The 17,554-nt window shown below is 28.6% G+C and overlaps 2 protein-coding genes across 2 annotated transcripts; one reads left to right on the top strand and one right to left on the bottom strand.

Moving 5' to 3' along the window:
- The first annotated feature begins 2,104 nt into the window (after nt 1–2,104).
- LOC145053539 (uncharacterized) lies at nt 2,105–6,389 on the top strand. Its single transcript, XM_079001602.1, has 15 exons — nt 2,105–2,370; nt 2,797–3,092; nt 3,177–3,256; nt 3,335–3,435; nt 3,529–3,651; nt 3,872–3,941; nt 4,338–4,424; nt 4,519–4,584; nt 4,706–4,798; nt 4,863–4,919; nt 5,053–5,184; nt 5,423–5,513; nt 5,598–5,686; nt 5,765–5,958; nt 6,049–6,389. Exons 2-15 carry the CDS (start codon nt 2,882–2,884, stop codon nt 6,197–6,199), a joined length of 1,545 nt encoding a protein of 514 aa, XP_078857728.1. The 5' UTR covers nt 2,105–2,370; nt 2,797–2,881; the 3' UTR covers nt 6,200–6,389.
- Nucleotides 6,390–6,550: 161 nt separating this feature from the next.
- On the bottom strand, nt 6,551–8,876 carry LOC145053540 (uncharacterized). Its single transcript, XM_079001603.1, has 5 exons — nt 8,429–8,876; nt 7,463–7,642; nt 7,246–7,372; nt 7,052–7,165; nt 6,551–6,958 (listed from the first exon to the last, which is right to left on the bottom strand). The coding sequence occupies exons 1-5, from the start codon at nt 8,765–8,767 to the stop codon at nt 6,843–6,845; spliced, it is 876 nt and encodes a 291-aa protein (XP_078857729.1). The 5' UTR covers nt 8,768–8,876; the 3' UTR covers nt 6,551–6,842.
- Nucleotides 8,877–17,554: the final 8,678 nt, after the last annotated feature.

Here is a 17,554-nt window from a genome sequence, read left to right as displayed (position 1 = left end):
GGTCCGGGTTTGGATCCTCTTTCATCCCTACATATATCTATATTTATATCTATATCTATATATATTTATAAATGAAATATTTTTCCTTTCACCACATTAATTTGAAACTACCATGCATTTTTCTTTCACCACGACACCACATTCATTTGAAACTTCCATGACTTTTCAATTTCTTTCTAATAATAATTATAATTTGGTTAATTAGGTTAAATAAATATCAAACCTAAAGTGTAATTATATATAAACTAAATTTCAATATTAAAATAATATCTTTACTTCTACTTATAAAACTATGTTTTTTTAACTTTTAACATATTATACTTAATTTATTAGTTTTAATATATTCTTGGATGTAAACCATTATCATTTTAAAGATCCAATTTTGGAACAATTTGTATAAAATACTTAAATTATTAATTTAGATATAACATTACTGGGTCAAGTTAAATATAAATGTTAGTTTAATTTAAACAACCAAAATAATATTTTGTAAATAGTTAAAAGTAATAAATTGTAGTATCTTTCTAATAATGATTATAAGTTGATTAATAAGGTTAAATAAATATCAAACCTAAAGTGTAATCATAAATAAACTAAATTTCTATTTTAAAATGATATCTTTACTTCTACTTATAAAGTTATGTTTTTAACTTTTAACGTATTATATTTAATTTATTAGATTTAATATGTTATTGTATGTAAACCATTATCAGTTTAAAGTTACAACTTTTGAACAATTTGTATAAAATACTTAAATTGTTAATTTAAATATAACATTAACATGTTAACTTAAATATAAATTTCAATTTCACTTAAAAAAACAAAAAATGTGTTGTAAATAGTTAAAAGTGATAAATTGTAGTGATAAATGCAAAAACTAAATCGTAATATCAGTTTAACTAAAATATTTCTTAAAGATATTTTTATAATCGTTAAAAGTTTTCAAATAAATAGTTTAAAATAACTTACAATAACAATAGTTAAAAATAACTCTATATAAATGATTACATTATTACCTTTAAAAATCAAAAAACAGTGTTTGTTGTTTTAATAATTATAATAATAGAAATTAAAACATTAAGTAAATAAATTTTAAAAAATTAATTAATAATAACAACTATAAATAATATTAAACCATATATTATATTTAATTTTGTTCATGTGTAACTCGTGGGTAGAAATCATTCAAACGATTAAGACTATACAGTTATAATAGATGTATATATTATCATATATTATATTAAATTAGTATATTAATTACTTATATCAAATTTAACAACAACGTTATCGTTATATTTAAAAAAAAACATATATTTGTAGAAACTTCAACTATGCAGATGTTTCTGCGCAACACACGGGCATTCGCCTAGTAAACATTATAAACCTAGCACATTCATATTCTTATTTTTTTGGATTTACACGTTTAATATTAGGGCGCACCATATCCCTAACCATCTCTCTCTTTTACATCAACATTACTCTCTCTTCCTTTTAGATCCTTCAACCATATTTCAACTAGGAAATGTATAAAAAATAAACTCCAACTAAAAATAAAATCTAATTAAATTCCAACTAAAAGAATGTATAAAATTTAAAACGTTAAATAAAAAACACACAACTAAACGGTGTAACTTAACTTTATTGTTGATTTGTTGTAGTTTTTTAAATCTTCATAATTTTGTATTATTTTTATAGGTTTTGGTATATCATTATTCAATAATTCAAGTCGTAGATATATAATGTTTGATATTATGTAAAAAATCAAATGATCAAATCAAACTTTTCTCCATCTTGTCGATTAACTGTGTTTTTTTTATGTGTTCATTCAATAATTATATCGTTACATGACAACTGATATGACAAACATATTTAACAACAGACTATTGAGAGTTTCTAACATTTAGTTGTCATGTTTAATTGATTGTTTCTCTACATAATCAATTAGTTGTCATGTTTAATTGATTGTTTCTCTACATAATCAAGATAAAATTCTTCATTAAAGGACCTTTTTTTTTGTGAAGGACAAAACTATTGAATGAAGAATAGTACAGGGACCATTTCGGATAATTGAGTCAAAGGAACAAAATATAAAAAAGATCATGACCCAACGCAGATCCCATTCCCATTGTCTCTTTCCAACAAAACAGGGTCCTCTTTCTCTCCACCAACTTCAGGGAGTTCCATAAATTTAGGGTTCTTCATATTTTTCTGATCATTACAAAAGATTTATATTTATAGACCCTTATCGGTATTTAACCTCCATTCGGATAACATATCAACAGCGAATAGCTCAATCTTCCAAACGCAGCTCCCCCCTCGCATTCAATTATCTGTGTTGCACTTTTCGAAAGCCTATCCACCCGAATTCAGGTTTGTTTTCGGTTTCTTTAGCTTTTGATTCTCGCACGCCTCAATAGTTTCATTTCCAGGAATCATATGATATTTCCACTGGTCGGATTTCTCGAAAGTCAACAATAGAACAAACGTTTGACCTTTTCCGATTCTTATATGGTTTTAATGTATTACACCTTTTTTCTTCGAGATTTTGTCAGCTTGATGATAGTTATCTTGAGATTTACGTAAAACTTCAAATTTTGGTTTTCTTAACTAACTTTTAAGGCGGGTTCTCATGCAAACAATGACCAAGTCAAAATAATTTAATTAATTGTGGTTAAAAGTTAATCAATTTGACCACTACAAGTCATGAATGAGCTCCAATTTTATGTTTTATCATCGAATATATTCCTTATTCCTAATTATCTCTGTAATTTTATTACCAATTGTTCTGTTGTTCAGGATTCTTGAGACCCTCCCCTGAAGTTTACCTTCATTGGGAGTGGTCATCTTTTTAAATCGACATCAAAGAACTTGAGTGAAGAAGATGAAGAGAGCTTTTGTTAAATCTTTTTCACCAATTCGATCTGCTTTTCTACATCATGGAGAGAAAATATCAACTGGAGTTGCAAAAAGATCATATATAAATAATGGCAATTTCACTACATCATCTTACAATATCTGTAAATGTGGACTACCTTCTTCTTATATGTTTTCAAGAACCATATCTTCCGATGCTGCTGAAGTAAACTATAAAGGTTCCAAAATTATAATTCAAAAGTTTAATTTAGTCATTTTGTTATTGTTAAAAGTTGAAAATGACAATGTTGTGTTTATAACAGAAGTGAAAAGATCAGGGCCTCTTGTGGAATATGAGAGAAGAATCAAAGCTGGTGATCTTGAAGATGGTGATAAAAGTCAGGTAATTTAGAAATTTTTTAACTATTTCTGAAATACCAAAAACACCCTTTAGTTTTTAAAAAATTAAGGGAATATACAGATAGGCACCTTAAGAGAAATTCAAAGACTTTATGATGAGCTTGTTGAGTCAGTTGATACCTGTCATTTGGATCGTGATTCTGATTCTGGAAAAAAAGAGAGGTAAATTATCAATTATCAAATATCAAGAAATCAAAAAGTTTTAATTTTTATATTATAAATTTATAATTGCATATATTTTGTTAAAAATTTCAGGAGTAGGTGGCTATGGTCACGTCTCATGCCTCAATCTTTAGTTTCACCAGTGAAAGGACTTTATCTTTATGGAGGAGTTGGAACTGGAAAAACCATGTTAATGGATTTATTTTATGATCAATTGTAAGCATTATTTTATTTATTTATTTATTTATTTAGACTAATACTGAAGTCAATGGGACAAAAGAATGGAATTGTTTGTTGTTCCACTTAATATAAGGTGGGATAAAGACTTGCTCTTGAATCTGATCTCTTGTTTGTGCAAAAGACGGACATGCCCTCATCATGGAAAACGATTCGACATTTGGTTTACCTTTTTTATATGTAATTTTGAATTTATTAGGCCTAGCAATTGGAGGAAAAATAGGATCCATTTTCATGACTTCATGTTGACCGTACACACTCGCTTGCAGGTAAAGTTGCTTCTTTTATGTCTGTCAGAATAGCTGGTAGCTGATAAGCTAGTTGTACTGTCTAATAAAGTAATAATGTTTGGTTAAAAGTAGATGACAATTGTAAAAAGGACATAAAAGGACATTTAGATATATAGCTTAAAAACTAACATGTAAGGGTATATTTGGAAACTTGTGGAAAAAATCCCAAGATTGTGTTTGTCAGAATAGCTGGTAGCTGATAAGCTAGTTGTACTGTTTGATAAAGTAATAATGTTTGGTAAAAAGTAGATGACAAATGTAAAACCGACATAAAAGGACATTTAGATATATAATTTAAAAACTAACATGTAAGGGTATATTTGGAAAAGTCACTTTATTTCTATTATATTTTAAAGAAAAAAATCATAATTGCAGAGGCATAAAGGTGTTGCTGATCCCCTTGAAGTTGTTGCAGGAGAAATATCTCATGAATCCATTTTATTATGCTTAGATGAGTTTATGGTATGTAATATGTTATTAAAAAAAAAAGACTTTTGAAATTCATTTATAATAATAGTTCAATGATTATTAATTTATTATAATGATGATATTACAGGTTAATGATGTGGCGGATGCTTTAATACTAAACCGATTATTTGGTCATCTTTTTAGTAATGGTGTTGTAAGTGATAAAAAATCTATAAAATTTTTGCATATCTTTTAAGAATTAAATTCTCTTCAATATTAATAAATCTAAATAATAATAATTTTTTTTTTTTTAAATTTTGTAATGGGAAGTATAGATACTTGTTGCTACATCAAACCGAGCTCCAGATAATCTTTATGAACGTGGACTACAAAGAGATCTTTTTCTACCCTTCATTGCCACATTAAAGGTAAACTTAATTTTTCAATATTCCAATTTTACCCTTTATTTACTAGTTTTGTCCATGGATGCAGGAAAGATGCATTATACATGAAATCGGTTCTTCCATAGATTATAGGAAGAGGACATCGGTAGATGCTAAACTCTTTAAACTTTTTACAAATTACAAATCTGCCCTCATTCATTCAATTTCCTCAAGTGTGTTGTTATTGTTATATAACTTATTTGATTTCCGAAATATTTTATAATTTTTTTCAAATGAAGGCCGAAGAAGGTTTTTACTTCATAAAAAATGATGACTCATCCGATTTCCTTCTGCAAAAGTTTCAAGATTTAGTTGGGGAACATACAGCTCGTCCCCAGGTGGCAGAAGTTGTTATGGGTAGAAAACTACAGGTACATGTACAAGGGTAAAAATGTCATTTCATATATATCTTCATCTTCTTTTTTTATTTCTTTAAGTACTATAAGGATAAAGTGATGTTTGGATTAATGATTTATAAAAAGTTAAGATTTTAATCAAGAAAGACTCGTTTCCTTGACTTATTTATTAGTAATTATATAATTTGTTTTTTTTTTTTACAATATATGAATAAACATATTATTTTATAGTAATTATTTTTTTTATGAGTAGGTACCATTGGGTGCAAATGGATGTGCATATTTTCCTTTTGAGGAATTATGTAACAAACCACTTGGTGCTGCTGACTATTTTGGATTATGTAGTAAGTGAATTTAATAAAAAATTTAAAATTTATAAACAATTTATTTACTTAAGAAAAAAAGTTATGACATTTTTTTAATGACAGAAAAGTTTCATACATTGGCTTTGGATGGTGTGCCAATTTTTGGGCTCCACAACAGGACTGCAGCCCATCGGTTTGTCACTCTAGTTGATGTGAGATTCTTTTTTTTTTGCTTCTCTTCTGTATGTGAAAAAGACGTAAATACCCTTGTCATTGAAAATAAATTACAGGTGATGTATGAGAATAAGGCAAGGCTGATGTGTACAGCTGAGGGGACTCCTTTTGATCTTTTTGAAAGGATTGTGACTATTTCAGATGCTCAAAGTAGGGCACCTAGAACCTCATCAAGGTCAAGGAAAAATGACGATTCTGACCTTTGTGTTGACAATGAACTCGGGTTTGTAAAAGATCGCACTATTAGTAGGTATGTAGATTTTTTTTTTTTAAAAGAGGGATGATTTTTTATAATAAATAAAGAAATATTTCAATAGAGTGTGTAAATAATGAAAAACAGGTTGACAGAAATGAACAGCAGTGAGTATCTGGAGCAACATGCAGAAATGATATCAGAAAAACAAAGTGATGAAGACAACAACAATAATACTAATAATAATAATAATCATGTTCATGTTCATGCTCATGCTCATGTAGTACAAAGTCGATAGCAACAGAATCATTCACTTTCATCAACAATTCTTTTTTCTTTTTCATATTTTATTTGGACATAAAGTTGGTGGATTACACTGAAAAGGTGAAATCGATATGTTTTTGGTGTAATAATTAATAGTTAGAACTTGTAAACATGACATATTTCTTTTTGTTGTACTTTTGTAATAATGTGGTTTATCATTGAAACCTCAATTGTACACGAAAAGCCAATTTCACAGCAAATAATGATTGTGTCAAAGCAAGTGGCAACTATTGTTGTAAATGTGAAATCATTTAACTCCATTGTAATAAAATTAGAAAGTTTAGCAACCAAGAACAACTAAATCATTAAATAATGGATAAAGTAGTTTTTAATTTTCAATATATGAAACATAAAATAATATAGAAAATGAATCAACATACAAAATAATGTTCATACCAAACACGTCTGAAATTAATAAGAATGAAATGAAAATTAAAATATATAATGTCCATTGTTTTTTTTTATATCATATGCTTCCATCTTAATACCAAAAAGATAGTGTAAAGGGAATAGGGGTATGTATGCACATGCACAACTATTATGTTTATGTTCCTTCAAATGACACATCTGTCTGTCTGTGTCTCTGTCTGTTTTTCAGTCTGCCAGTCTGTCTGTCTTCAACGCTGAAATGAGATGGAATAAGAGCCGGTATTTGGATCTTTTACCGCTTTAAAATTGTCCACGCTCATCCCAAATTTCCCCAAAATTGTGTTCCCCATATCTTTCAACTTCCCTACAATATACATATTCAAACACATATTTCAATATTTTTTTTAATTTTGTTAATTAAACTTAATTATTATTATTATAATAATAATATTAATACCAAGCATCTCTTCCTTCATCTTTTCACGTTTTTCTACAGCCAATGGTTCTAAACGGATAATTGTCCTCTTAGCTTGCTTATTTGAAGGATCTAATTCCAAGATTTTCTTCATACCTAAAAAGTACAACAATATCAATAAAACAAATTTCAAAAAGAAATGATTAATCAAAGTATTAATTATTTAACTTAATTACCAGCAATGGCATCTTCATAATTTTCAAGCTTCTCATGGGCTTCTGCTTTTCTAACAAGAGCTTTCATGTAATTAGGGTTTAGTTCCAATGCTTTTGTGCACTCTTTTATGGACTCCTCATACTTCCCCTGTCATATATATAACTCCATAGATACATATATATATCATAAGCACATAACTACAGAATTTAATTGATAAGGTAAAAGATTAGAACTCACAAGTTTAAAGAAACATGTTGCACGATTGTTGTGACAAATTGACCTAATTTCTGAAAGTGAGGAGATTTCGGGTGCAAGTTGTATGGCATAATCATACTTCAATAAAGCCTCTTCATACAAACCATCTCCAAATAACTTGTTGCCTTCAACTTTTGCCTCATTCATTTCTTCCAAAAGTTTCTGCATCTCCAAGATAATAAGTGAGCAACATTGAATTCAACTTCTTTTTTTCAAGCAACTATTCTTTTGTCTCTCATGGTGGATCTTATACATGACACAAGAAGGGTTTGACTATGATCATCATGTATATAAGGAAACCTTCCATCAAGACAATAGGGAAAGGGGAAATCAATTCATACTTTTATGTAACCAAAATGAATATCATATATATATATATATATATATATATATATATATATATATATATATATATATATATATATATATATATATATATATATATATATGCTTCTGTATTATGAATAGAAAAGAATGAATACTTTTAGCTAAAAAAGTCACAAAGGATGATCCTAAATGGAGATTTTTTAGAATTCGAATTCAATCCCAAGCCCAAGGATTAGACTAGTTACTGCAAGAATATCCACACTTCACCTTGTTCATATGGAGACTAGAAGAAAAAAGTAGAATCCACCTATATCAAGAACTCAAGAAGCATATTACGAGTACCACGAGTATCATGTATTAGACGTTTTGAGAACCATGAGTGAAAACCATCTAAAAGCGAAATCAACATAGAGCTAGCAAGCAAAATCAATACGAGGATTCTAATCAGCAGCTAATTTGGCAAGATGATACTGTAAAATGCTTCCAAACACAAATTCTAGGTATTACACCATTGGATAAAATCAAAAACTAAACGCGGATGCCAGAGGCTTCAACTAAATGACAAAACCTAAACACCGCAGGGTATATGAATTATAACCTCGAAAGCGAGAAAGAGTGAACCTGCTTGAGTTCGTCTTCGTCGAGCGTATCTTCAAAGCACTGATCCTTTGACGCCACAGACAGTTCTTCCGGATGGTGTTGTTGATGTTCAATGGAGTCATTTGAATTGTTATTATCATCAGATACAATCTCATCATCGCCAACTTCGGTCTCGCTTGCGGTTTCGAAACCATCGGATGCGTATCCGTCGGCGGTTACTCTGTTGTCACTTTTCATATCTACTCCGGCGCCGTTTGCTTTATCGCCACTACCTGAATCTACGCTGCCGGCGGCAACGGTGGTTGATTTTGACCTTTTTGGTTCGTCATCAGTCGAAGGAATCGGCTCAAGCACCACCATTCTCAACGTCTCTCACAGAAACACACACCAACACACACAGAAATCTTAAAAATCGCAATCGACGGCAAGAGGTGTCTTTTCGTTGCAGAACTCGACGACGATTCTAGAAACAAATTGGGTTTTACGTTTTCCACGACTTCCGTAAATTTCATTTCAACCACATGTAGATTCCAAAAGTCACTTTTAGTCCCTTTTGAACTTCAACAAATAACCTTATTATAGACCTAGTAAAACATGACATGTCACGAAAACCCGACACGAAACTAACAAGTTAGGGTTAGAGATTTCGACACGTTTATGTAATGAAGAATAAAGTTACTTTCTTAAAATGGCATATGATGTTCTAAGCATACACACAATATAATATATCAAACAACATGTAACGAGTAAAAGAACATTTTATTTCTACTTATTAGATTGTTTTATACATTCTTTTCACCCTTCAAGAATTTGAAAAAAATATGATCTTCCCTTCAACGTGTAGTTCGATTATGAATTTTTCATCAGTTAGGGGTAGACATATGTCCCGAAAGCTACATAAAAACAACACAAAATTAGTTTCAATTTGTACACCTATCACCAGATATTTGATGTGCCAGAGCATTTATTTAGAAAATATTCCAATAGAAAAAGAAACTTACATGGATCTGTGACAGCAGGAGTAGCATAACTAATATCGCATACACCATTAATTTGAAAGTTAAGATCAATAGCATAAGACGCATGATTTCGCACAGTGTTAGGGTTAAAGCACGATCCTCCAGGTCAAAGATAGTCAAGAACTTGTTGCAACTTCGGTTCGGTAGCCTAGCTTTGAGCTACACACCAAGTTTTCCCCTATCCATTATCAAAAACAACAAAAAAAAAAAAACATCATAATCCCATTAAATATTTGCATACTATTTTCCAATCTAAAATAAATTTTAAGTTGTTAGTACAATAATAATGAGTTTTATATATATATATATATATATATATATATATATATATATATATATATATATATATATATATATTACTTGCACGGAATTGGTGCACATAATGAGGCACAAGAAAAAACCAATGAAGCACAGTGAGAATGTAAGTCTTGCCATTATTTTATAAAATATGGTGCTTTTTAGTATGGTTTATGAAATATGTTGGGAATGTTCATTCAAATTTATAATGTTTCGGATTCGTAACTGTTTATGTTCTTACAACTTAAAGAGTTCAACTTTGTAATTAATTATGTATATTTTTTAATTACTACGTAAGTTATACATGATTAATTACATGTACACACACTTATATATATATATATATATGGAAAAAGTGAATATGTGGCTGTTATGTACCTAAGCTTAGGTATAGAACCTTTTAAACGACGTAATTTTAAACAAAACAAATCAAATTTCATTTTATCTTAGTTTTGTTTTAATAGAATACCATTGAATTAAGTTCAATTATGGTATGAAAAAGATCAATTATATATATTTTTATTGCAAATGATTATTGAGTTTATAAAGAAAATAAAAAATCAATAGTTTTTAACGAATATAACTCAAGCGTTTTGTATTTCAATTGAAAAAAATATATCCAATGATTTTGTGAAAAGCTTGATTGAGTTATGACATGTTCTTATTTTATATTTTATTCTATTAGTTTTCATTTAGAATTTAGTAGGATTGATGAAATGGTCACGACTTTTAATGCTTTAAGTTCTTAAACACAATGAAGAAAAAAAACATAAATTTGATCGATTTAGTAAGTCACATGATTAATAAAGAATAGTAAAAGAGATATCATGATTAGTTTGGATATAAATGGATCAAAACTACATTGTTTGAAGGGTTCTATATATAAGCTTAGGTACATGACAGCCACATATTCCCTAAGCCCTATATATATATATATATATATATATATATATATATATATATATATATATCGTAATTGCTTTTGAGTTATGCATGGACCAAAAACTCGGACAATAACCAGGGCCTTTGCTGACGTGGGGTTTTTAAAATTAGCATAGGTTTTATATTTTGTGGATTTGGTAAAAATATCAAATGTAGCACCACTAAGTATGATCAACATATCAAAGTGTTGGTGATCAAGTTTTATTATTATTCATTATGATGTTTATGCGTATTTGCATTCGTTTATTTGTTTACTTTTTATATGTATGTTTATGTTCATATATGTTCACTTATTTTTATTTGTCTTCAATTGTTTATGCTTCTTTAACTTAGTTTGATTAAAAAACATAAACGAAAGAAGATGAACACAATCATTTATGTTAGCTTAAAAACAAGTTGTTAGGATACGACTTATATATGTCATGTGGGTATTGGCCAATTCAAGAAAATGTTTAAGATCCCATTTATTATAAACCATAGGGCATGTCATTAGTGCAATAGACCAATAGTCGAGCCAAAATTAGTGTCATATTACAAATATTGCCACTCATTTTCCCACCCAGATAATTAGAACAAGTTGGACCAGAAACTTATTCTCGAATAAATACGCTACTAACCCTCATAACTAAAAATAGTTGCAGGAAGAAAATCATGTGATTACAACTATTCTATTACATATTGAGCCAAATTTAGTTTGAATGGGTTACGAGGTGCATAATTCATACACTCTTTAGATGATTTGAAGTCTAAGGGCAGTGTCCTTCTTGGGTCCCTAGGACATTTCCCTGGCTCATAAAAGCATGTATTTCTGTGAATTATGAGCTTCTAGAACATAGAAAAATATACACATATCTTTAGTGCAATCCAAAACTAATAGCGTCAAAATTACATATTTCAAAGAAAGTATCAAAATCCCATTTTTTTTTTCATATTTGTTACCTGTTTTTTTAATTAATTAAACCACATAAATGACATCAACACAAAAACAAGTATAGTGACCTACACCTAAGTACAATACAAAAATTATGAGCCAAGAAAATTACATAAAGAAAAACTAATAAAACCGATAATCACCGACCAAAACTGTATCATGTCAAGTTAGCAATATTATTTACGGTTAAATATTATGGTTCTCATCAAAGTGTCTTTAATTTATACCCTTCAAAGGAGTACACTCATGATTCCCAATGCGAGTTTCAATCAAAAGCCAACTTGGTATATAATTCGTAATCTGGGATCCAAGGATTTACACTAGCATTTCACCCAAAATCTTATGGTTCACGACAACCATTCACTAAATTAGGAAATAGAAAAATTATAATATAAAGTCCTTACTTCCAAACATCATAATGCTTAGAAAAAGTTTTGAACACATGATTGTGAAACACGCTTAAAATTTTGAACATGTTAAAAGGAAATTCTCATAGTAAAAATGATTTCCTTCACGGATTGTATACATAATTGAACAATACGATTTGTTTTCTATAGATGAACTTTATTTAGGGACTAAAAAGATCAAAAACCGTGTAATATAATTAAAAAAAGAGAGAGTTGAAGTTTTATATGATTTTTTTTTATTTGAAGATTATTAAAAATATTTTTTCGAACGTTCTAGAGAGAATTCAAAAATTGGCTTAGTGAAAAATTTTGCTCCAAATTATTTCATTTGTTATATATCAATGACCACTAAAACAAGTTCAAAATTTTAAAAAACATAACATTTTCGGGCTAGGTAATTTAGTTTGTAATATTTAAAGGATACAATAGCTTTCTTATATACATCATGAGAAAATGTTAATTTTCATGAATAACCCTCCAAAGTATTTGAAGGTCGCCTCAAACTCAAGAATCATTTGAATAATAAACACATAATTGCAAATTAATGGAAGCAAAGAAACATTACAGAAGTCTTACAAAAAAACCATATTATCGATGTTTAATCTAAAAAAGGATAACATCATAACCTTAATTTCAATCTTTGTTCTAATTTAATTTCAAAACCCATCAAATCATATTTAACCAACAATAAAACATTTCATTTAAACTCAAAAGAAATCAAATCTTTTTTTTCTATAGATGGACTTAATTTCAATCTCTTTTCTAATTTATTTTTAAAAATCCATCAAATCATATATAACCAACAATAAAACATTTCACTTAAACTCAAAAGAAATCAAACGATATGTTTTCCATACATGGACTTTATTTAGGGATTAAAAAGATCGAAAACTGTATAATATAATTAAAAGAAGAGAGAGTAGAAGATTTATATGTTTTTTTTTCTTTATTTGAAGATTATTAAACATATTTTTTCGATCTGAAAACGTTCTTGAGAGAATTCAATAATTAGTTCAGTGAAAAATTTCGCTCCAAGTTATTTCATGTCTTATATATCGATGACCACTAAAATAAGTTCAAAATTCTAAAAGACATAACATTTTCGGGCTAGGTTACTTAGTTTGTAATATTTAAAGGATACAGTAGCTTTTTTATATACATAAAAAGAAAATGTTAATTTTTATAAATACCCCTCCAAACTATTTGAAGGTCGAATCAAACTCAAGAATCATTTGAGTAGTATACACGTTATTGCAAATTAATGAAAGCAAATAAACTTTACAGAAGTCTTACAAAAAAACATATTATCGGTGTTTAATCTAAAAAAGGATAACATCCTAACCTTAATTTCAGTCTTTTTTCTAATTTATCTTCAAATTCCATCGAATCATATTTAACAAATAATAAAACATTTCACTTAAACTCAAAAGAAATCAAACGAGTACGTATATTTTGAAAATGAAGAATAACGTTACTTTCTTAAAATGGCATATGATGTTCTAAGCATACACAAGTATAATATATCAAACACCATGTAACGAGTAAAAGAACATTTTATTTCCACTTATTAGATTGTTTTATACATTCTTTTCACCCTTCAAGAATTTGCAAAAAATATGATCTTCCCTTCAACGTATCATTCGATTACGAATTTTTCATCACTTAGGGGTAGACACACGTCCCGAAAGCTGCATAAAAACAACACAAAATTAGTTTCAATTTGTACACTTATCACCCGATATTTGATGTGCCAGAGCATTTCTTTAGAAAATATTCCAATAGAAAAAGAAACTTACATGGATCTGTGACAGCAGGAGTAGCGTAACTAATATCGCATACACCATTAATTTGAAAGTTAAGATCAATAGCATAAGACGTATGATTTCGCACAGTGTTAGGGTTAAAGCATGATCCTCCAGGTTGAATCTCCTTGCAGTCGAGTTGTCCACAAAGATAGTCAAGAACTTGTTGCAACTTCGGTTCGGTAGCCTGGCTTTGAGCTACACACCATGTTTTCCCCTATGCATTATGAAAACCAAAAAAAAACAACATAATCCCATTAAATATTTGCATAACATTTTCCAATCTAAAATACATTTTAAGTTGTTAGTACAAGAATAATGACTTTTTTTTATATATATCTTACTTGCACGGAATTGGTGCACATAATGAGGCACAAGAAAAAACCAATGAAGCATAGTGAGAATGTAAGTCTTGCCATTATTTTATAAAATATGGTGCTTTTTTAGAATGGCTTATGAAATATTTTGGGAATGTTAATTCAAATTTATAATGTTTCGGATTCGTAACTGTTTATGTTCTTACAAATTAAAGAGTTCAACTTTGTAATTAATTATGTATATTTTTTAATTACTATTTAAGTTATACATGATTAATTACATGTACACACTTATATATATATATATATATATATATATATATATATATATATATATATATATATATCATAATTACTTCTGAGTTATGCATGGACCAATAACTCGGACAATAACCGGGGCCTTTGCTGACGTGGGGTTTTTTAAATTAGCATAGGTTTTATATTTTGTGGATTTGGTAAAAATATCAAATGTAGCACCACTAAGTATGATCAACATATCAAAGTGTTGGTGATCAAGTTTTATTATTATTCATTATGACGTTGACGCGTATTTGCATTCGTTTATTTGTTTACTTTTTATATGTATGTTTATGTTCATATATGTTCACTTATTTTTATTTGTCTTCAATTGTTTATGCTTCTTTAACTTAGTTTGATTAAAAAACATAAACGAAAGAAGATGAACACAATCATTTATGTTAGTTTAAAAACAAGTTGTTAGGATCCGACTTATATATGTCATGTGGGTATTGGCCAATTCAAGAAACTGTTTAAGATCCCATTTATTATAAACCATAGGGCATGTCATTAGTGCATTAGACCAATAGTCGAGCCAAAATTAGTGTCATACTAAAAATATTGCCACTTATTTTCCCACCCAGATAATTGGAACAAGTTGGATCAGAAACTTATTCTCGAATAAATACGCTACTTACCCTCATAACTAAAAATAGTTGTAGGAAGAAAATCGTGTGATTAGAACTATTCTATTACAATTGAGCGAAATTTAGTTTGAATGGGTTAGGAGGTGCATAATTCATACACTCTTTAGATAATTTCAAGTCTAACGGCAATGCCCGTCTTGGGTCCCTAGGGCATTTCCCTGGCTCATAAAAGAATGTATTTATGTGAATTATGAGCATCTAGAACATAGAAAAATATATACATATGTTTAGTGCAATCCATAACTAATAGAGTTAAAATTACATATTTCAGAGAAAGTATCAAAATCCCAATGTTTTTTTTTCATATTTGTTACCTGTTTTTTAATTAATTAAACCACATACATGACATCAACACAAAAACAAGTATAGTGACCTACACCTAAGTACAATACAAAAATTATGACCCATGAAAATTACGTAAAGAAAAACTAATAAAACCGATAATCACCGACCAAAACTGTATCATGTCAAGTTAGCAATATTATTTCAGGCTAAATATTATGGTTCTCATCAAAGTGTATTTAATCTATACCCTTCAAATGAAGTACACTCACGATTCCCAATGCGAGTTTCAATCAAAAGCCATCTTGGTACATAACTCGTAATCTGGGATCCAAGGATTACACTAGCATTTCACCCAAAATCTTATGGTTCACGACAACCATTCACTAAATTGGGATATAGAAAAATTATAATATAAAGTCCTTACTTCCAAACATCATAATGCTTAGAAAAAGTTTTGAACACATGATTGTGAAACACGTTTAAAATTTTGAATATGTTAAAAGGAAATTCTTATGGTGAAAATGATTTCCTACACGAATTTTATACATAATTGAACAATACGATTTGTTTTCCATAGATGGACTTTATTTAGGGACTAAAAAGATCAAAAACCGTGTAATATAATTAAAAGAAGAGAGAGTAAAAGTTTTATATGTTTTTTTATGTGCAGATTATTTAAAATATTCTTTCGAACGTTCTTGAGAGAATTCAAAAATTGGCTTAGTGAAAAATTTCGCTCCAAATTATTTCATGTGTTATATATCGATGACCACTAAAACGAGTTCAAAATTTTAAAAAACATAACATTTTCGGGCTAGGTAATTTAGTTTGTAATATTTAAAGGATACAATAGCTTTCTTATATACATCATGAGAAAATGTTAATTTTCATGAATAATCCTCCAAAGTATTTGAAGGTCGCCTCAAACTCAAGAATTTGAATAGTATACACATAATTGCAAATTAATGGAAGCAAAGAAACATTACAGAAGTCTTACAAAAAAACCATATTATCGATGTTTAATCTAAAAAAGGATAACATCATAACCTTAATTTCAATCTTTGTTCTAATTTAATTTCAAAACCCATCAAATCATATTTAACCAACAATAAAACATTTCATTTAAACTCAAAAGAAATCAAATCTTTTTTTTCTATAGATGGACTTAATTTCAATCTCTTTTCTAATTTATTTTTAAAAATCCATCAAATCATATATAACCAACAATAAAACATTTCACTTAAACTCAAAAGAAATCAAACGCTATGTTTTCCATACATGGACTTTATTTAGGGATTAAAAAGATCGAAAACTGTATAATATAATTAAAAGAAGAGAGAGTAGAAGATTTATATGTTTTTTTTTTCTTGATTTGAAGATTATTAAACATATTTTTTCGATCTGAAAACGTTCTTGAGAGAATTCAATAATTAGTTCAGTGAAAAATTTCGCTCCAAGTTATTTCTTGTCTTATATATCGATGACCACTAAAATAAGTTCAAAATTCTAAAAGACATAACATTTTCGGGCTAGGTTACTTAGTTTGTAATATTTAAAGGATACAATAGCTTTCTTATATACATAAAAAGAAAATGTTAATTTTTATAAATACCCCTCCAAACTATTTGAAGGTCGAATCAAACTCAAGAATCATTTGAGTAGTATACACGTTATTGCAAATTAATGAAAGCAAATAAACTTTACAGAAGTCTTACAAAAAAACATATTATCGATGTTTAATCTAAAAAATGATAACATCCTAACCTTAATTTCAGTCTTTTTTCTAATTTATCTTCAAATTCCATCGAATCATATTTAACAAATAATAAAACATTTCACTTAAACTCAAAAGAAATCAAACGAGTACGTATATTTTGAAAATGAAGAATAACGTTACTTTCTTAAAATGGCATATGATGTTCTAAGCATACACAAGTATAATATATCAAACACCATGTAACGAGTAAAAGAACATTTTATTTCCACTTATTAGATTGTTTTATACATTCTTTTCACCCTTCAAGAATTTGAAAAAAATATGATCTTCCCTTCAACGTGTCGTTCGATTACGAATTTCTCATCACTTAGGGGTAGACACATGTCTCGAAAGCTGCATAAAAACAACACAAAATTAGTTTCAATTTGTACACTTATCACCCGATATTTGATGTGCCAGAGCATTTCTTTAGAAAATATTCCAATA

Source organism: Lactuca serriola, chromosome 5 (assembly GCF_051521515.1).
Source record: "Lactuca serriola cultivar US96UC23 chromosome 5, Lser_US96UC23_V15, whole genome shotgun sequence".
Taxonomy (NCBI): Eukaryota; Viridiplantae; Streptophyta; class Magnoliopsida; order Asterales; family Asteraceae; genus Lactuca; species Lactuca serriola.
This window is presented reverse-complemented; position numbering and strand designations above follow the sequence as displayed.

Excerpts from the sequence above, each read along its gene's own strand:
- LOC145053539 (XM_079001602.1), top strand. The coding sequence starts at position 2,882 with ATGAAGAGAGCTTTTGTTAAATCTTTTTCACCAATTCGATCTGCTTTT. Across the intron at positions 3,093-3,176 it reads TGCTGAAGTAAACTATAAAG|AAGTGAAAAGATCAGGGCCT; the intron begins GTTCCAAAATTA and ends TGTTTATAACAG. Across the intron at positions 4,799-4,862 it reads CCTTCATTGCCACATTAAAG|GAAAGATGCATTATACATGA; the intron begins GTAAACTTAATT and ends CCATGGATGCAG.
- LOC145053540 (XM_079001603.1), bottom strand. The coding sequence starts at position 8,767 with ATGGTGGTGCTTGAGCCGATTCCTTCGACTGATGACGAACCAAAAAGG. Across the intron at positions 7,643-8,428 it reads ACGAAGACGAACTCAAGCAG|AAACTTTTGGAAGAAATGAA; the intron begins GTTCACTCTTTC and ends TTGGAGATGCAG. Across the intron at positions 7,373-7,462 it reads CAACATGTTTCTTTAAACTT|GGGAAGTATGAGGAGTCCAT; the intron begins GTGAGTTCTAAT and ends TATATATGACAG.